At 45.1% G+C, this 21,160-nt stretch overlaps 1 protein-coding gene across 1 annotated transcript; it reads left to right on the top strand.

Annotated features, from left to right (window-relative positions):
* The first annotated feature begins 3,836 nt into the window (after nt 1-3,836).
* On the top strand, nt 3,837-10,865 carry LOC309328757 (zona pellucida sperm-binding protein 3-like). The gene is made up of 9 exons (XM_081839095.1): nt 3,837-4,361; nt 5,472-5,590; nt 5,677-5,780; nt 6,052-6,229; nt 6,322-6,442; nt 7,577-7,668; nt 7,765-7,913; nt 9,990-10,109; nt 10,702-10,865. The coding sequence occupies exons 1-9, from the start codon at nt 3,948-3,950 to the stop codon at nt 10,857-10,859; spliced, it is 1,455 nt and encodes a 484-aa protein (XP_081695221.1). The 5' UTR covers nt 3,837-3,947; the 3' UTR covers nt 10,860-10,865.
* Nucleotides 10,866-21,160: the final 10,295 nt, after the last annotated feature.

The following is a 21,160-nucleotide window of genomic DNA, read 5'->3' as shown; positions in this document are numbered from 1 at the left end:
GCCCTGTTACCTTCTCAGCTTCCAACACCACCTCTTCCCAGTCTTCTTCCTATGACCACTCATCGTCCCACCACCACTCCCTGGATGGGCTCTGAGCCTTCCACCCTTTGGAGTTTCCCAGCTGGTACCTCTCACCATTCATCTGCGTCTAGCCAGTCCATGGCATCACCATTCACAAGTTTGCTTCTTTGCCTCTAAGGCAGCCTTTCTCAACCTGAGGGTCCCCGGATGATGTTGAACTACAACTCCCATCACCCCTAGCTAGCAAAGCCAGAGCTCAGGGATGATGGGAGTTGTAGTCCAACAACATCTGTAGACCAACAGGTTGAGAACCGCTGCTAGTCTAAGGCCACCACACCCCTTCTGACATGATAGATTTCCATAAAACTATACATGGCATGGAGAAAGTGGAGAGGGAAAAGTTTTCTTCCCTCACAACACTAGCATTTTTAGACATCCAGTGAAGCTGCATGTTGGAGGAGTCACAACAGAAGGAAGTTCTTCAGTTCTAGTTTAACTGTGGAATGTGCTCCCACAGAAGGTAAAGGTAAAGGGACCCCTGACCATTAGGTCCAGTCGTGGCCGACTCTGGGGTTGCGGCTCTCATCTCGCTTTACTGGCCGAGGGAGCCGGCATACAGCTGCTGGGTCATGTGACCAGCATGACTAAGCCGCTTCTGGCAAACCAGAGCAGCGCACGGAAACGCTGTTTACCTTCCCACTGGAGCGGTACCTATTTATCTACTTGCACTTTGACGTGCTTTCGAACTGCTAGGTGGGCAGGAGCAGGGACCGAGCAACGGGAGCTCACTCCGTCGCAGGGATTTGAACCGCCAACCTTCTGATCGGCAAGCCCTAGGCTCTGTGGTTTAACCCACAGCGCCACCCGCGTCCCCCACAGAAGGTAGTGGTGGTCAACCCCCCCCCCAATTATTTTATGATTTTCAGTTTTATACATTTAAATTTTTTATATTCATTTTAACATTTCAAAACTCGACTTCCTTTTCCACCTTTCTGCGATTCCTTAAATTTGTCTTTTGTATTTTCTGCATATTCCAAATTGTGGTGGTGGTCATCTTTAAAGGAGGATTAAGCAAATTCATGGAATTCCTTTTGGTAATTATAGGGACAGAACTACCCAAACTGTATAGAAATCTATTCATGTATGCGACTACAGCGGCAAGAATGTTACTCGCCCTGAAATGGAAAGAAGGAGAAGTCCCAGCAAAAGAAGAATTGATACAAAAACTTAGGGGATACGCAGAAATGGCAAAACTTACTGGGAAAATAAGAAATCAAGATAAACTTCTAATAAAAGAATGAAAATGGTTTATGGAATATTTACAAACTGTTAACAGATAAGAACATTGGCAGGATTATTGTAAATAAATTAGCAAATTAAGTTAATTTGGATATGCAGAAAATATTAAAAATAAATTTAAGGAACTGCAAAAAAGGGGGGGAGGAAGTCGAGTTGTGAAATGTTAAAATGATTGTAAAATTATTGAAATGTATAAAACTGAAAATCATAAAAAAGGAAAATTCGTGGAAGACCAGGCTATGTCTTATCTCCACTGTCAGAAGTGCTATGCCCCTGAATATCAGTTTCCACAGGTATCTGCTCAGCCACTGTGAGAACAGGAAGTTGGAGTAGTTGGGTTATTGGCCAAATCTGGTGGGATCATCTTACGTGGGAGGGGTCACCTCAGGCTGTGTGCTGCCATGCCATCTATGCATCCTCTGATGTGATCTTGTCAGATGGGTGGTAACATAAATGATGTTCTGTACTGTACATGGTTTCCCTTTAAGGGGCATGTAAGTGTGTTGGTGGTAGTGGGGCATTATAATGGGAGCAGAGGGCCTTCTTGGTAGTGGCGCCCAGCCTGTGGAATGTCCTCCCATCAGATGTCAAGGAAATAAACAACTATCTGACTTTTAGAAGATATCTGAAGGCAACCCTGTATCAGGAAATTTTTAATATCGAATGTTTTACCATTTTTTTATGTGCTGTAAGCCACCCAGGGTGGCTGGGGAAACCCAGCCAGATGGACAGGATAAATAATGAAATTATTATTATTATTATTATTATTATTAAAATTATAGTAAATCCATGCATTTTGTTGATGAAAGGATTTCTAATATAAAAGGGTTTCTAATATAAACCTTAGTAGTAAGATAAAATGTACTTCTCTAAAGCACCACGTTGACTCTGCTTCCAGCAATGATTTGCTTGGTTGTGAAAACAGTTGAATGATCAGCAATTTATGGCAGTCGCAGTCCAATAAAAGTCAATACAAGCACAGTGGACTGCATAATGAAAGTTCAAACTGTGGGAGTGGAAAATAGATCCGAGCCGTGTGTGGGCAATTAACAAAAGAATCAGCTAAGCATCTAGATTCAAAACACGGGGCACTGCACACTCTTTGGGGGGAGAGCGCTCCCAGCAAAGTTAAAAACACTATTATAGAGTTAACCAGCAGCATAGTGTGGAATACAAGTTGTTAAACACTTTTGCAGATCCTGTTTAGTCTGCTTTATAGGTCTTGCCCCTGCTCTCTACCCCTCTAGCAAAGCACAGGCCACACACTGTTGAGTAAGTTTTAAAAGTTTTACTTACTAAATCAAAAGCTCTTGTTCATGGGTTATTCCTTGCAGCAACATGGAGAACACAGGCAGATTATTATTGGGTGTGAAATACACAATATAGTTCAACTATGCAGTCTGAATCATTGTATCATAAATTGTAGAGTTGGAAGGGGCTCCAAGGGTCAGCTAGTCCAACCCCCTGAACTCCACCTGCTCTGTGCCTGTGTGATCAGAGTCCTTAGAGAGTCTATTCAGAGCTATGTACTAATATATGGCAGTTGAGAGTAAAAGCATCCGGAAGCGCCCTTGGGCTAAGTCAGGGGTCAGCAAACTTTTTCAGCAGGGGGACGGTCCACTGTCCCTCAGACCTTGTGGGAGGGCAGACGATATTTTGAAAAATAAATAAATGAACAAATTCCTATGCCCCTCAAATAAGCCAAAGATGCATTTTAAATAAAAGGGCACATTCTACTCATGTAAAAACACGCTGATTCCCAGTCTGTCTGCAAGCCAGATTGAGAAGGCGATTGGGCCGGATCCGGCCCCTGGGCCTTAGTTTGCCTACCCATGGGCTAAGTGTTTTCAGGATAAAGTACCTTCTACAATTGGATTGAAGACTTATATACAAACTTGCAAAATATGAACAACTTACATATAAACGCATACTTGCCGTGGACAAATTCACTGATATGTGGAATCCATTCTTACAAATACTGTAATAGGTTAAGATCTGGTGAAATACAATACAGTGGTACCTTGGGTTACATACGCTTCAGGTTACAGACTCCACTAACCCAGAAATATTACCTCGGGTTAAGAACTTTGCTTCAGGATGAGAACAGAAATCGTGCTCCGGTGGTGCGGCAGCAGCAGCAGGAGGCCCCATTAGCTAAAGTGGTGCTTCAGGTTAAGAACAGTTTCAGGTTAAGAGCAGACCTCCAGAATGAATTAAGTTCTTAACCCGAGGTACCACTGTAACAACCTTGTAAAATACAGAGTTTTGGGTTCCCCCTCCCCCCTTTATTTACCCTTCTACATGGGTTCTGTTTCTCTCTCTCTTTCTCTCTCTTTTATTTACATCTCACCATGTTTAGTGCCCATATAATTATATGCTTTTTGCACTTTCAATAAGGATTTTTTTTTTTTTAAAAAAGACAGGATAAAGTCCCAGCGAGTCAAGCTGCATTGTCTCCAGCTGAGGCTCATTGCTCTTATTCCTTCTCTACAGCTGGCAGGGGAGGCAAGGCTGCTTGGAACGTAAGGCAGCTGTGAAAGGGCTGGTTCTGCAGCATTTAAAGCCTTCTTCTCCTGCCCTGGCCCTCTTTGGGGCACAGTGGGTGGTGGGTTAATTTTGCAGTCAGAATGGGACTGTTAGCTTCTGTTAGCGGTGTGCTGTTGTTGTGTGTAGTAATTAGTGTGGTGGACATCGCAGGCCCTTGGGAGTTGTCTGGGGATGATCTAGTTTGGAGATCTCCTTCCAGGACTGTCCCTCCGGTGGGACAGCCTCGTGGCTCAGTCTTGTCTCAGTCTTCACCCTGGGCTTGGGTGGACGTTCCCCAGCTGAGGGCTTTATCCCTCCTGACTCCTGTGACTGTGCATTGCATGGAGGCTCAGGTGGTTGTAACTGTGAACAGGGATCTGTTTGGGATGGGGAGGCTCATCCAAGCTTCGGACCTGATCCTGGGCTCTCTTGGTTGCCCATATACCTCCCTTGACAATGCAGAGAATTTGGTGGTCTTTGAAGCTGGGCTCCATGAGTGTGGCAGCATCTTACAGGTAAGGCAGACTTATGAAATGCACGTGCTTCTTGAGTTCCTTGAGCTTCTTTTAGTTGTTGTAAAGTAACAAGAAAAGCTGAATGAGTAAAGAAGTAAAATGGGGGTGGAAAGACTCCTCATATTTCTGATGTTCCAGCTGTGGCTACTGTTTGTTTGTGTGGTTAAAAAGATACTGCCCGTGCATGAGAGGGAGGTATTGATGGCTTTGGGGGAACCCTAATATTGGACACGGGTGGCACTGTAGTCTAAACCACTGAGCCTTGGGCTTGCCGATCGAAAGGTTGGTGGTTCGAATCCCTGCGATGGGGTGAGCTCCTGTTGCTCAGTCCCAGCTCCTGCCCACCTAGCAGTTCGAAAGCATGTCAAAATGCAAGTAGATAAATAGGTACCACTCTGGCGGGAAGGTAAACGGCGTTTCCATGCGCTGCTCTGGTTTGCCACATGACCCAGAAGCTGTCTGAGGACAAACGCCGGCTCCCTCAGCCAGTAAAGTGAGATGAGCGCCGCAACCCCAGAGTCGTTCACGACTAGACTTAACTGTCAGGGATCCTTTACCTTTTTAAATATTTGCAGAAATATAAATGCTTTAACAAACCCTGGAACTGTAAAATGCTTGGTAATGTGTTGTTTTTTAATGGGGCAGGTAACAGTGAGAAAAGGGATGTGGGTGGTCCTAGGTTCTTTGTGTCCATGTGCTAAGCCCTGCACAAGGCCACCTCTGCATGGTCCCTCACTATCCTCCCACATTATAACAGACGATGGAGAGGACATCCCTCTGGTGTGATTGCACCTCCCTACACTTAATAGGGAATATATATTGAAACTAGCAATGGAATGATAATAGATTTGCAGAGTTGGGAGAGATCCAAGGGTCAAGTCCGTATTTTTAAGATGGCATTTATTTTTAGGAATATGATGTGTTTATATGAACCAACAATAGTTTGAGCAGCCTTCACTACCCTGGTGCCCTCCAGATGTGGTGGACTCCCAACTCCCATCAGCCCCAACTAGAGCAGATGATGGGAATTGGAGTCCATAACGTCCGGAGAGCACCAGGTTGATAAAGCCTGTTGTGAATCTATATTTGCCACTACTCTTCTCCTTCCAGATGACTCCAGACTCTCTTGTCTATAGCATAAGCCTCTACTATAGTCCTAATCCTGGAAGTAACTCTCAAATCATCAGGACCAGCCCAGCTGAAGTTCCTATTGAATGTCACTATCCAAGGTGAGTGGCTCTTTGTTCTCTGATTGCGCCTTCCCAATGACTGTTCCTTGGAGAACTGGTTGATCAGTGAAGACTGTCCCTTTCAGGAAAGACAATGTGAGCAGCAAATCTATCAGGCCAACGTGGATTCCTTTTAGCTCTACCATTTCGGCAGAAGCAAGGTTGGCCTTCTCGTTGCGTCTGATGAACGGTAGGTGGCAGCCTTGGGGAAAATACTGTCTGCTTCATAAGTCGGGATGGGGAACCTTTTTTTAGTCCAAGGGATGCATTGCCTTCAAGGGCTGTATGTCAGAGATGGGTGAGGCTAGAGGCAAAAGTGTGGAGTAATGAACATAAATCTTAACTTTTGTACAGTAGGCTACCCCAATCTCTGAGGGATGTGAGATTCCAGGTGTTTCAGGTGCTTGCATAGGGCACTTGGATTATCCCATCCCTGTATTAAGATAAGGCTTCCATTCTAGATGACTGGAGTGCAGAGAGAACCATTAACAGGTATCAGCTGGGAGATGCCATGCACATCCAGGCTGATGTCAATACTGGGAATCACGTGGTTCTGAAGCTCTTCATTGACAACTGTGTGGCCACGCTGAGCCCAGACAGAGACTCTTCTCCCAGTTATGCTATAATTGACTTCAATGGGTAAGTTTGTCTTTCTTGCCAGGATCTCTGGGTTGCATTTATTTGGCTGTCAACTACTGGGGCAATGTTGCTAACCATATGTTTTGTCTTAGATGCCTGATTGATGGGAGATCAGATGACTCCAGTTCAGCTTTTGTGTCCCCAAGACGCAGGCAAGATTCTCTCCAGTTCACAGTTGATGCCTTCCAGTTTGCAGGAGATAATGAAGGCTTGGTGAGACATTACTGAACACAGCAAGCTTCTTGATCTGGCACATTTTGCAGCAATTGGCATTTTTTTAAAAAAAATCCCCATGAAAGTTCACCAGCATTTTAGTGTGAATTTATTGTAATAAATACATTTTATATGCAGTTTTGACTAATGTATACATTCTTGCAAGGACACCCCCTTTTTTGTATGTTGTTTTCATTAATATCTTGGTTTTTTAAAATCCACTTTCCTTAATGTGTGCAATTTTGTAATTGTCAGCTGGGATAGCTCAGTTGGTAGAGTATGAGACTTTTAAACTCAGGGTTGTGGGTTTGAGCCCCACATTGGGCAAAAGATTCCTGCATTGCAGGGGGTTGGACTAGATGACCCTCGTGGTTCCTTCCAGCTCTACAGTTCTATGTTTCTAGGAGAACTGCATTGCAAACATTCAAATCGGTGCAGATTTTGAAGGATAGCTGCATTTCAGTTCTCATATTATTTAGGGACGTGCAAATTTGGAAGATTTGCCTTTGAATGTGTATAGAATTGAATTTCTCCTCCATCCCTACCTACAGGAAAAGCAGGGCATGGATGAAAGGGGCTTTGCAGGTAATGCCGGTCAGCTGACTGTCAATGCCTGCAAAAGCCCCTTGCACAGTGCTTCCCAAGGGCAAACTACTGGCTAACTTCCTTGTGCCTCCTGTTCTTTGATGGCTAGAGAGGCTGCGTTGTACACTATGGATTCCAGATATAGCTACGTGCTGTGTTTTTAGCCTTTTATTAGGCTGTTGTTTTTATTCTGATTATATATTTTGTGGTTTTATATTTTGATTTTGTTCTGTCAACTACCCTGAGACCTCTGGGAATAGGGTGGTCTATAAATTCAATACTGTATATAAATAAACTTGGTGACTTGGTGAAGCCACTGTGACAGAGCTGTTTGAGCATGAGTGTGGGGGAATCTGTGGTTCTCCAGATGTGGATGGACTAGAACTCTCATTATCCCTGGCCATTGGTCATGCTGGCTGGAGCTGATGGGACTTGGAGCCCAATGGCATTTGGAGAGCATTGAGTTGCTCAATAGGCTGCAATGCTGGAAAGTCCAATGGTCTTTCTTTGGGGTTCCCCCCTCACTTTCTCCCCCCTTACTTTCTCCAGGTGTACATTACTTGCCACTTGAAAGTCACAGCAGCTGATCAGCCTCTTGGTCCTCTGAACAAGGCTTGCTCTTTCAACAAAGCAAGGAACAGGTGAGGGAAGCAGTTGAGAACTGTGGATGGTGGGGCTGTCTGAGAAGCTGAGAGCAGCATGGGAGGAGTGATTCCTGTACCCCCCTTTTGCTGCAGCTGGACTCCCATTGAAGGTGCTGCAGACATCTGCAGCTGCTGTGAGAGGAGGAACTGTATGCTACCTGGAGGCCGGTCTGGAAGGATGGATCCCTGGTGGAGAGAGACGAGAGGACGCTTCCAGAGAGATGCTCCTGTTATTGTGCATGGTAAATTCTGTGTCCAGAGTGACTTATGGAACAGGGGTGGTGACTCCAGGTCATGAGGCCTTGCTTCCTGCATAGCAATTAGGCATGGGTCAAAAAAGCTTCCTATTGGACGACTTCCGGGTCGGCGCCATCGCCGAATGGCGGACTCCCTCCGAGCTCCGGAGGGAGCCTGCACGGCAGGGGCTGGGTCCTACCGCACCGGCGATGCGGGGACCCTTAAAAACCACGGCCACGGGGGCCGTGGACATGGAGACTCGGCTGACACCGTTAGCGCCCTCCCGACTCGTGAAGGAGCCTTTTTAAAGGCTACGGATCGGGTGCCGGGGAGAAGCGTGGTGTTTTGAGTCCTCTGCTATCCCTGCCGTGCGAAGCCGCATGCCATTCGGCGGAGAGCGCTGGCTTCTTCCATTGAAAATTCGGACCTAAAAGAACAACCTGTAAGTAATTGGAACTTGGATTAAAAAGAGGGACAAAAATTTTAAAAATTTCGGAGCGAGCGGGGGAGGCGCAAAAAAGGAAGTCAGCCACCCCCTCCATTGTAGAAGGGTCAAAGCAAAGGATCTGATAACTAAGATCGGAGTAACATCATTTTGGCAAGTTTTTAACCTCACGAGTGAAGAATATGAGATTGAGCTGGAGGAGGAAAGTAGAATTCGGACTTAAAAACAACCCCCCCTGGAACCCCGGGAGCGATCGATGACGGAGCTTGGAGAGGAGAAAGGCAAGTTTTGACAGCTGTCAAAGAGCTGTCAAAGCGGAAAATAAGATAGAGACTATGTTACAAGGACTTTGCTGGTTATATTTGTTATAAATTGGATACAAATTGTCTTAAATAAGGATTACAAAGTTACTAGGGCTAATGGATGCGATCTGGAAGAGAACTCAGTTTTTGCAATCCACCTAGAGGAGCCGAGGGATATTACAAGTTTTAGCTGGAAATTGGAACTGAACTGTTTATCTCCTGGGAAACTGCAGAAATGGAACATTATTATGACTACAGAGGTCACTACACCGAAGAAGACAATGGAATCATCTGTTGTGGAATGAAAGGAACTTGACGTAATGTTTTGTTTCTGAATAACAAGCCTCTGTAAAGGAACTAACTTTTGGAATTAGGACATTTGTGCAGGAAAACAGGGACAGAAAGAAATAGAAAGAGGAGTGTGATCAATAAGAACAACAAAATAACAAGAATTGGACCAAGTCAAAAGTGGGGACATTTGGGACATCCAGATTTGACAAGCTTAAGGATTATAATTTGGAGTTTTTCACTCCTGGATATAAAAATCTGGATGGAAAAAATGGGCCTCTCTTTAAGACAGAATCCTTCCATGATTGGACATTCGAAACTAAAGAGGACTGGCAAAGGACTATGATTTAGAGAGACGTGGAAATATCGGACATTGAGGAACATTGGGAACGCAACCGGGAAAAGGGGGGGTGGGAAATGTGGAATCCTTAAAGGCGTAAACTATGTTTTATTTAGGCTATATACATCTACATGGTATTCTAAAGTGGGGAACTCGTGGTGGGAATAAACCGATTTTAGGGGAATGGAAAATAATGTTGTTTTTTTTTAAAAAAAAAATTTTTGGGTTAAGGATAACAAGTTTGAATTGAGGAGAAGAACTTGTTGAGATTATTTGAGAGATTTGGAATACAAGGGGGGGAGGGAAGGGGAAGTCCTGAAAGGATGTAATTGGAAAAAGATTTGAAATTGGATGTTTTATTAATTTGTAATTAATTGGAAAACTTTAATAAATATTATTTAAAAAAAAAAAAAAAAAGCTTCCTATTGGCTCCAATTTTTCAGAGGACGAAAAGGCAACTGGTTCCAGTCAACTGCTCTTGCCATCCAAGATGTTTCTCCTAATGTTCAGCCAATAAATACCCTCCTCCTGGGACATGATCCCATTAGAGCTCATCCAGTCGTACCCCCCACCACCTGCTGCCACCAACCCCTCTGCATCGTCAGTGTCTAGATTGGCTATAATTGTCCTATAGGAGGAAATGTGTTAAAAGGAGCTTAACTCAAACCTGATCAAAATAAGTTTCTAGGCTTCTATGCTTTTGCAGGTGACTCTTCGGTGGGAAGAGCAGAAGCTGACGTGGTGATAGGACCTGTTGTCCTGGGTGTCCCAAAGAGTTTGGGGCATTTTCCTGAAAACCAAAGAACCATAGGGGCAATGGAAGAAGGTAAGGCTGCACTCTTGGGTGGCATTTTTTGCATGTAGAAAGTCTGCTGTTCAAACTCTTGCGTCTCTAGGTAGGGCTAAAAAAAGACCTCTGCTTGACACTTAGAGAGCTAGAATCATAGAGTTAGGGTCATCTAATTCAACCCCCTGCAATCTTTTTTGCCCATGGTAGGTGATTGTAAAGGGACGTGGGTGGCGCTGTGGGTTAAACCACAGAGCCTAGGGCTTGCTGATCAGAAGGTCAGTGGTTCGAATCCCCGCGATGGGGGTTTGTTGCTTGGTCTCTGCTCCTGCCAACCTAGCAATTCAAAAGCACATCAAAGTGCAAGTAGATAAATAGGTACCACTCTGGTGGGAAGGTAAACAGCGTTTCCATGTGCTGCTCTGGTTCGCTAGAAGCGGCTTAGTCATGCTGGCCACATTACAGCTGTACGCCAGCTCCCTCGGCCAATAAAGTGAGATGAGCGCTGCAACCCCAGAGCCGGCCACGACTGGACCTAATGGTCAGGGGTCCCTTTACCTTTACCTTTATGGTAGTGCACATGCTCTAAATGCAGAAGGGCCCATATTCAATCTCCACTTCTCTTTCTCAGGTACCCATGAGATGTCTCTGTTGACAATGGCAGGACTGTCCATAGCAACTGTCTTCCTAGCTTTGACATTGGGGATTCTGGGATATCTCATTGCCTGCAAGAGAAAAAGCCACTCCAATTCTACTCCAATCTCAGAGCTTTCTGGAAAAGCTGTGTAAAATAAAATAAAAATGGGTGAAATGGACTGTGACTTGCACTCTTCTTCTGTAATGGAAAGGGGAGTATGTAATAGTAGCCAATGGGATGTGCCCTCCAAGAAGCCATTGGTCTACAGTGCCCATCAGCCCCAACCAGCATGATCAATAGTTGGAGATGATGGGAGGTGCATTCTAGGGACACCTGGGAGGCCACTGGTTCCCCACTCTTGAATTAAGTTGCTCAGTGTACTCATGACAGCTGCATTCACATGTTGGCTTATTCAATTTCCCTGAAGCTTCCTCAGCTGTTAATTTCCACATGATACTTGAGCTTTGAAGCGATGTCCAAATGTAATGCTAAGAGTTGCATGGGCATCTGTGTCTAAAAAGTGTGTGGTAGCCCTGACAACTTCCTCCCCTCCCTAAATAACGCTGTGCTAACTCCATTCTCTAGAGTCTACAAATTCAGTAACATGACTCAGCGGCTGGAGTCACTAGATCCAAGTATCTATGGCAGAGCTTTATTTTTATTGACCTTGAAAGGATGCAAGAATCTGTCCACCTCAGTGTTGTCCAACCTAGGGGACCTCTTGAATGGGTAGGTTTGTAGTTTAAAGAGTGTCCAAGTGATCTCTGGAGGTAGCTGAAATAAGAAATGATAGTTTAAATTGAGCATGAGCAAAAGGAGAGGGGATTATTCTCTTTCTACAGTTATAAGCGGTTAATATTTTTCCAAGATGCACCCCCGGAACAGGTGTTCGGAACCTTTGGCCCTCCATATTTTTCTGAGCAGAGGTTATTTCTGGATTCAGAACACAGTGATCACGCAGATTAGGTGAAAGCTGAACATATTGTTAATAGCTGGGGAAAAAAGCTTTATTTTCTTGCTGCCTTTCCTTTGGTTGCTGGGAGCCCTGAGAGCAATGGACTCTTGAAGCTAGAGCTTTTTTTAAAAAAAAAATAATATTAAAGTTTTGAAAATTACAGAGAGAAAAAAAAGAATTAAACATAACAAAACCATACAATACAATACAAAGACAAAAATATTCCATATACATAACAAAAGTAAAACAAAAACAAAAAAGGAAAAAAGTAACACAACCAATACTTTCAATGTTATTAACTTTCTTTTACTTGTTTCAGCGACCTCCTCACACCTCCCTTTTTTTTGTATTCCACTTCAATGAATTGTTTCAGTAAATCCTTTCCATCTTCCTCAAATTTCTGTCCTATCATTTAACTTAACAAATTCTAACATTATTTTTTCCCTTTAATCCAATTACAATTCATTATACTTAATTCTTTATAACATTTCTGCTAAAGCCATGTAACTTCATTCCAACATCTTTCCAACATTCCTTAATTTTACAATATTTCTGTAGATAATCTTTAAATTTCTTCCAATCTTCTTCCACCGACTCTTCTCCCTGGCCTCGGATTCTGCCAGTCATTTCTGCCTCTTGAAGCTGGAGCTTGGCCAGCACACATCACTTTCCAAATCTAGCCTGCTCTGAGGTTCTACCTGACAGAGGTGTTCTTCAGACTTATATACTGTCAGGTTTACATAAATCACACCTAGTATTCAGATTATTGTTCAGCAGCCTGATGTTTATACATTTTTGTAAGGCAAAGGACCACTTAGTACTTGGCATGTAGCCAACATAAATCTCTCAAGTTCATCCATATGCTTTATGCCAGGTGGGTCTGTCAGACCCTGCTAGGGGCTTATCCGAGAGATTAAATTTTTTTTTGCAGGACAGGTAGACAAATGGCCAAATTAAAAGAGAAAAGGGGAAGAAGGGGAGTTAAACGTGATGTACTGCAGAGGCACTCAGTTGCACCCAAGATTGCGGGCCCCCCTCAAAGGACTGTGCCAGATCTTTGGCACTCTGGCATGACCTCTGATGAGATGGGAAAAGTGGCGTGCCCGATGTACTGTATTGGAAGACAAAATCTGCTTATGACACGGGTGGCGCTGTGGGTTAAACCACAGAGCCTAAGACTTGCAATCAGAAGGTCGACGGTTCGAATCCCCGTGACGGGGTGAGCTCCCGTTGTTCGGTCCCAGCTCCTGCCAACCTAGCAGTTCGAAAGCACATCAAAGTGCAAGTAGATAAATAGGTACCACTCTGATGGGAAGGTAAACGGCGTTTCCATGCGCTGCTCTGGTTCGCCAGAAGCGGCTTAGTCCTGCTGGCCACATGACCCAGAAGCTGTACGCTGGCTCCCTCGGCCAATAAAGCGAGATGAGTGCCGCAACCCCAGAGTCGGTCACGACTGGACCCAATCATCAGGGGTCCCTTTACCTTTTACCTTTTATCTTATTGAATATTGTATGATGTAAACAGTACAATAAAGCATAACAGCAAAACAAATACAGTGGTACCTCTGGGTATGAACGGGATCTGTTCCGGATCCCCGTTCGCACCCTGAAGCGAACGCAACCTGCATCTGCGTGTGCATGGGTCATGATTCGCCGCTTCTGCGCATGTGCGTGACGTCATTTTGACCGTCTGCACATTCGTGAGCGGCGAAACCTGGAAGTAATGCGTTCCGTTACTTCCAGGTCGCCGCAGAATGCAACCCGAAAGCGCTCAACCTGAAGCATATTTAACCCGGTCTGTTGTGACTTGTTCCATAAACTAGTGCATACAGAGGGGAGAAAGAATCAAGGAATGGAAATGAAGTAAGAGTGTAGGGCAAACAGCAAGACGCGGTGGAACTCTGTCCCAGTGGCGTAGCGTGGGTTGTCAGCACCCGGGGCAAGGCAAGTAATTTGTGCCCCCTAACCCCGTGGATTTTAGCACTCGAGAGCGAGCGCGCCCCCCAGATGTTGTGCCCGGTGCCGCCGGCCCCCCTGCACCACCCACGCTACGCCACTGCTCTGTCCTAAATCTGCCTCTGGCCCTGCCAAATCCCTACTCTAGCTCAAGCGTCTGGGCTGGCATCCCTTCCGAGTGGCTCACAGCTGCCAGCTGTGCTCTCTCTTTGGCTGCCAGATCTGCAGGCTAGAGCAGATAAAGCTCTTCATGAGAATTGCATCCTGGTGCCAGGGCAAACCGCATGGTGAATTCCTGCTGGGCATGTGGTTCTTGAAGGCACAAGGGGTGCCAGGAAAAGAGCTGGCATGTTTACAATCCCCTGGGACGTCCAGTACTACCCATCCTCTGAAGTATTGATATACAAAAGCGATAATCTGTCTGGAAAGGAAAATAAAAACTTTTGATATGCAGATCTGTCTCCTGTTTGCTTTAAGTTGGTGGAACTGACTCCTTTTTGCCAAATGAACTGCATAATCTATTTTCTTGCATTGGAGGGCAATACCGTATTTTTCGCTCCATAAGATGCACCTGACAATAAGACGCACCTAGTTTTTAGTGGAGGAAAATAAGAAAAAAAATATTCTGAATGAAACAGTGGATATATGATTTTTGTGGTTCATGCTGTGGCCCCAGACATGATGTGTGATTTGATGGTGTGTTTGGGGTAGCCCAATGCAAAAATCCTGAGGATCCATGTGGATCTGTGCTTTGTAACCACGTTTTTACACCATTGTGCAACAGTGGGTGTGTGATTTTTTTTGCGGGGGGTGCAGGCTGTAGCCATGGACATGCTATGTGATCTGATGGTGAATTTGGGGTGACCCAATACAAAAATCCTGAGGATCCATGGGCTTTTACCTCCCCCCTCCCAGGCAGCCTCTTTTATCGCTAGCCTCCCTTATCTCCCTCCTGATCACAATCAGCTGCTTCCTTTCAACAGCCCCTTCCCTCTTGTTTGCCTTAGTGTCTTTTCCTTAGCCGGAGCAGTTTTTTGCTCCTCCTTTTCTTCTAATTTCTCTGCTCATTGCTTGTTTTTAGTATTCCTGTCTCTTCTCCTTGCAAGTTACCTCCCCCCTCCCCTGGTAGCCTCCTTTACCAGCAGCCTTATCTCCCTCCCGATCGCTTACTGATCACCGGCTTTGTTTCAACACCCACCTCCCTCTTTCTTTTTAAAAAAAAAAAAAAAGCATGATCTCCTTTTTGCCCCTGGGCAATTTGGCTCCCGGGACCAGACATTCACTCCATAAGATGCACAGACATTTCCCCTTACTTTTTAGGAGGAAAAAAGTGTGTCTTATGGAGTGAAAAATACGGTGTTTTTCAGTGCAGGGACCACATTCCATTCTCCACAACCTTTGGAAGGCCAAAGTGGGTGGAACAACTAATGTAAATTTTTCCTTGCACACTAGACTAGTTTCTGTGCATGCTGTCTATCCTCCATGCAGGCAAGCAAGAGGCATGATCAGAGTTCAAGGGCACCTTCCAGCCGGGCAAAAACACACAAGGAGGGTGTGAAGCAGGGCTGGTGATGAGAGGGTGTGGCCTGGGGGGAGAGGGTGGGGTGGTAAGGAGAGTTTTCTGGGGGCCAGATAAGAATGGAGGGCCACTTTCAGCTTTTGGGCGTTATGTTCCTCACCCCAGTTTTATTGTGTGTTTTAAACATGGATGTTCTTTTTTAAATGTTTGCCCAACTGCTTTTTGTACTTTGTAACCACTTATATACCGGCATTAAGCAGCGAAATGATAATGATAATTGATGTTTGGTAATTTTAAAATGTAATATAATGTAAAACAGCTGGAGGACATCATCTTTGACTCACGCTTATCATTTGTAGAATTCAAACACAACTTAAACAGCTTTATGAACCCTTAAAAGAGTCAGATAGGACATGAACCAACAGCAATCTCTTGGTTTCAGTTTCCCAAGCAACACTAATCCCGAATATTGCTTCTGGAAACCATTTTGGGGTGCTATTTCCTGAACTGCGCAGGATGAAAACAAAGCTGACTTACCTTTTCAGGCTGCTTGTAAGGATTGCAACAGAACTTTGTCTGCGAAGCAATGTGAGCGCCTGAAATCACTGCGGAAGTCTCTTCCGTTGCTGCTGATGCTTCAGAGAGACTTCTGGAGGTCAGCGCCTGATGAATCACAGGTTGGGCCTGCTGCGGGACACTTGGGATGGTTTTTATCCAGTAATGTTTATCCACCTTCCATTAAGCTAAGAGGTTCTCCTGCCTTCCTGCTAGAATAGCTGCTGTTTAACAAATCAACTAAATTGCCTGCGATAGCTTGTCCTTGACTGCCACTTAGTGGTAGTTTGGAGTTTATTAGATTAGCAAAACTCCTATTTTCCACCGGGAGGCTGTCTCGCATGCAGGATTCCAATGTGCGCACTGTGACTGGAAGGCGTAGTAAACGACCTTATACTGGTTTGTCCAGCTCAACATTGTCTTTTTTAAAAAAAATTGTTTATTTAGTTTTCGGATCAATGTTTTACAATCACATATCCAATATACAACATAAAAACAAGATTCCAAAGAATCTCTTGGACTTCCCTCCTCCCCATTGAGGGTCCTATTACGAATCATTTCCTCCTGCATCTTTTATAATAATCCATATCTTTTATCTCTCTATGTCCGAAATTCACCATTAAACTACAAGTGTTATTCCAGTCCTACTAATGGTTTTAACCAATGCTTTTTTCCTTTAAAAAATGTTTAGGGGTGCTCTCATTCTCCTACTCATATTGAAATACTGCCCCTCAATGAGGCCAAATTTAGATTCACAAAATGTTTAGGGGTATGCATCCCCCCAGAAAAAAACCTGGTTTTCATTGTTTGCAATGGTTTTTAAGATAAATTATAAATTTTGGTCTTCCTGATTTCTGATTCTTCCAGCCATTTTTGCCAATTCGGCATAATCCATCAATTTAATGAATTTAATCTACCATTCTTCTCTGGTAGGGACTTTATCTTCTTTCCATCTCTGGGCCAATAATATCCGTGCAGCCTTGGCCGCATACATAAATAGTCTTTTCTGCTCCCTTGGGATTTTGGCACCTAGAATTCCTAAAAGAAAAGCTTTAGGTTTTTTAGAAAAAGTTATTTTAAACATTTTTCCAACTCATTATAAATCATTTATCAAGATTCTTTTACTACCTTACATAGCCACCACGTACGATAAAAGGTGCCTTCTTTTCGCTTACATTTCCAACAAACATTTGATCCTGTTTTATACATTTTTGCTTAAAAAAAAAAAATCCAGTGAAGGAGGGTCTACCACCTTCCAAAGGAGTCCATGCCGTGGCTGAACAGCTCTTATTGCCTTAAAGTTCTTCCTAACGTTTAGTCAGAATCTCTTGTCACCTGACAAGGAACAGATCCCACATTGAGTTTAGAAGTACAGTGGTACCTCGGGTTAAGAACTTAATTCGTTCCGGAGGTCTGTTCTTAACCTGAAACTGTTCTTAACCTGAGGTACCACTTTAGCTAATGGGGCCTCCTGCTGCCGCTGTGCTACTGCTGCGCGATTTCTGTTCTCATCCTGAAGCAAAGTTCTTAACCCGAGGTACTATTTCTGGGTTAGCGAAGTCTGTAACATGAAGCATCTGTAACCTGAAGCGTCTGTAACCCGAGAGACAACTGTACGTGCAAAATGTGGCCTGGGGTGTAGTTCTGTCTGTAACTTAAACAGACTGGAATAGGTACGTGTGACTTTATTTAGTTGCGGAGAAAGAACCTTGCACCTGCTGCTTTGGGGCTCGGCAGGCTTTGCTTGCCGTTGCCAAAGGTGCTTTGCAAGCTCTTTGATCTGCCTGCACACTCTCGCCACAGCCATTTCCTCACCATATTTACCCGCTTTCCCCTGTGGCTTGAATGCCTTTTCATGTTCAAAGCACTTTCTGCTTGGAATTCAGAGGCGGTAAGGAGGCCGGCTGAGTTTTGTATGGTGCAGGGCGGATCCTCTCTTGCTAAGTGTCTGTGTAGTGCTTTGGAAGTCAAAGGGCATCAACATCCTGATGTGCTCAACTGCCCGTGATGAGCCCCCATTTTAAATACAGTGGTACCTCGGGTTACAGACACTTCAGGTTACAGACGCTTCAGGTTACAGACTCCACTAACCCAGAAATAGTACCTCGGGTTAAGAACTTTGCTTCAGGATGAGAACAGAAATCGCGTGGTGGCAGCGGGAGACCCCATTAGCTAAAGTGGTACCTCAGGTTAAGAACAGTTTCAGGTTAAGAACGGACCTCCAGAATGAATTTAGTCTGAATTATCTCCAACAGGAAGGACTCCGGGGTTTTTTGGAAAGTACTTTTAAACTCTCCCCCCCCCCAATTCATTACGGATCTTTTCCCAAAACTCTTTTACCCTTTTACAAGTCCACCACATATGAAAGAACGTTCCCTCTAACACATGACTCACTTCCATAAAGCAGTGTGCTTAACATGCGAGCCTGGTAGATCACCCACCTGGTCATTAGCATCAAATCTTCCCATACCCTTTTGGAGAGGCCAGACAAATTCGCAGAGAATAAAGCTGTCAGTGCCTACTAGTCATGATGGGTACAATCCAGCTCCAGTAGGAGGTCTCTAAACAACAGTTGCTGGGAAACAGATGTGGGGAGAATGCTATTGTGCTCGTATCCTGCTTGTGGGCCCAGGGCCTGATCCAGAAGTCGGCCTCTTTTGAAATCCTTACTGACCATGCTGCTGGGGATTCAACTGAGTTGGGAGTTCTGCTGCATCTGTACATATTTTGCATATAGCCCGCAAATTCTCAATGGGATTTACGTCCAGGGAATTCCCTGGCCAATCAAGTACCTGTATTCGCTGCTCTGTCATGAATTTCTTCTCCACTTTTGATGTGTGAAAGAGGGCTAGGTCCTGCTGCAATATCCCAGTACCACCAGGATACCGTATTTTTCACTCTATTAGATGCACCAGACGATAAGACGCATCTAGTTTTTAGGGGAGGAAAACAAGAAATAAGAAAGTAACGCAAAACATCCTGAGCTAAGAGGGAGCGCTCCTCCATCTTCGCTCAGGAGGCCTTGCGGGGCTACCCCTGAAGCAAGGAGAGCAAGCAGGATTAGTGCGCACTGATCCCTCTTGCCCTCCTGGCTTCAGCGAAAGCAAGCTTACTGGCTTCCCTCCTGCAAGAGCCGCACGCTCTTTAAAGGGAGTGCGGCTCTTGGGGGCTTTTCTGGGAGGTGGGGGAAGGGACAGAGCCACGCGCTAAGCCAGAAGCTAGAACAGCCAGGATCCCGCTCGCTGTCCTGGCTTCTTCTTTAGCTGCGTGCAGCCTCTCCCGGGCAAGGGGAGCCTTCATCCCCTGCCCGGGAGAGGCTGCGTGCGGCTAAGGCTCCCCCAAGAGCCGCGCTCCCTTTAAAGAGCACGTGGAGTGGGGGGAAAAGCCCCCAAGAGCCACACACATGCTCCACGCAGCTCTTTAAAGGGAGCGCTGACAGAGCCTCCCACCTGCATTCGCTCTATAAGACGCACACACATTTCCCCTTACTTTTTAGGAGGGGGAAAGTGCATCTTATACAGCGAAAAATACAGTACCTCTTTTCCAGCTCTGGAATAACTCTCTTTAGTAGAACCTCAATATATTGTGGCGAGCGCATCATTCCTTCTATTGGCTGCAGGCTTCCGACACCATAACAACTGAAGCACCCCCGAAACATCTTTTGTGGGTGCTTGACAGACTCATTGATGTGGCAATCACGAAGCTTCTCTCCCTGTGACCTTCGAACATGCCGACTTTATTTCAGTTAATTTGCACAAGGGTGTAGGGACACAGATCCCTCATCGCTGTCCTAAAACATTCAGTTACAGAGGTCTGGCTTTGGAGATTATGCATAAAACCAGAGTTGTGTCCTCTCCTGCTTCTTTCAAGGGGTTAACTCCGAGAGGAATGTGCTGAATCGGCCACTGCATTCTACTCATTCCTGACTGTCTCTGCCCTGACCTGCTTTCCCAGGCCCTGCAGCTTGGGAACTTGGCTGCTCTTTCTTGGGGAGGGCGGAGGGAGGATTACTGTCTAATCTCAGGAGCGCTAGATGAATGGAAAGCATGTAGAATGGCCTGGCAGGCTTCCGAATGTGACATCTACAAAACGTAATTGAAGGTGCCTCCTAGGGAGGAGCAAACCTCTCCATTTCGGTTCTCTCAGATTCTCATCTTTCCAGTCTTCAGATCTTCACATTTCCACACCAGTTTGCTGCTATTATTATTATTATTATTATTATTATTCCTTGGTTTACAACCATAATCCATTCTGGAGGTCCGTTTGCAAGCCAAAACAGGTTGTAAGCCAAGGCATGCTTTCACCAATGGGGCCTCCCAAAAAATTTGTTTGTAATAAAAAAAATGGGTTGTAATCCAAAAAAAGGTTGCAAACCAGGACACGCACTTCCGGGTTTGACATGTTTGTAATCCAAAACGTATGCAAACCAAGACGTATGCAAACCAATTATTATGAAAAATTCAGCGGCATTTCAATGCAAATTCCTCCCAATATGCACATTGTTGTATGCGATTTTGCATTTTGGGATGCTGTTTTCACACAGAAGCTCCTCTCCCGCCCCTCCCCCCACTATTTGTTTAGTCAGTGTTTTAAAATTATGAACATTAGTAAAGATAAAGGTAAAGGGACTCCTCACCATTAGGTCCAGTTTGTGACTGACTCTGGGGTTGCAGCGCTCATCTCGCTTTATTGGCCAAGGGAACCGGTGTACAGCTTCCGGGTCATGTGGCCAGCATGACTAAGCCTCTTCTGGTGAACCAGAGCAGCGCACAGAAACACCGTTTACCTTCCTGCCAGAGTGGTACCTATTTATCTACTTGCACTTTGACATGCTTTCGAACTGCTAGGTTGGCAGGAGCAGGGACCGAGCAACGGGAGCTCACCCCGTTGCGGGGATTCGAACCGCCAACCTTCTGATCGCAAATCCTAGGCTCTGTGGTTTAACCCACAGCGCCACCCATGTCCCATGAACATTAGTTCCATCCCCTTAATTGATTCAGGCCAGATCCATGGTGGAGGTGGGGGGTCCCTGGGCTGGCCCAGGGAAGAGTTGATCTGATCAGAGATTTAGTCAGGGGGTCGTGCATAGCCATATTAATCAGTGGCAGCACCATGTTTAAGGACCTCTCTCCCCAAAGAGGCTTGTCTGGTCTTGGCACTCACTTTGCTGTCGTCTTTTTTTTGGTGCCAGAAGTAGACCTTTCTGTTCTCCTGCACCTTTTGAGCTTTTAAGCTCTGAGCCTGAACTGCAATTTCCAGTGTAATCCTATTAAGGCTTGCTCAAAAGTAAACGTTGCTGTGTTCTGTTGGACTTAACTCCCCTAGTAATCAGGCATAGATTTGCAACCTTAATCAGCTGTTCTTGGGCTGCTGTCCTATGCACACTTACCTGGGAGCAAGTCCAGTTGAAACCAATAGGGCTTACTCTTGAGTATTTATTCTGCTTTTATTCATTTGCTGCATTTCTTA

The sequence above is a fragment of the Podarcis erhardii genome (genome assembly GCF_964252035.2).
Source record: "Podarcis erhardii genome assembly, chromosome: 14".
Lineage (NCBI taxonomy): Eukaryota > Metazoa > Chordata > Lepidosauria > Squamata > Lacertidae > Podarcis > Podarcis erhardii.
Note: the sequence above shows the minus strand (reverse complement) of the source record. Positions and strands in the feature narration are given on the sequence as shown.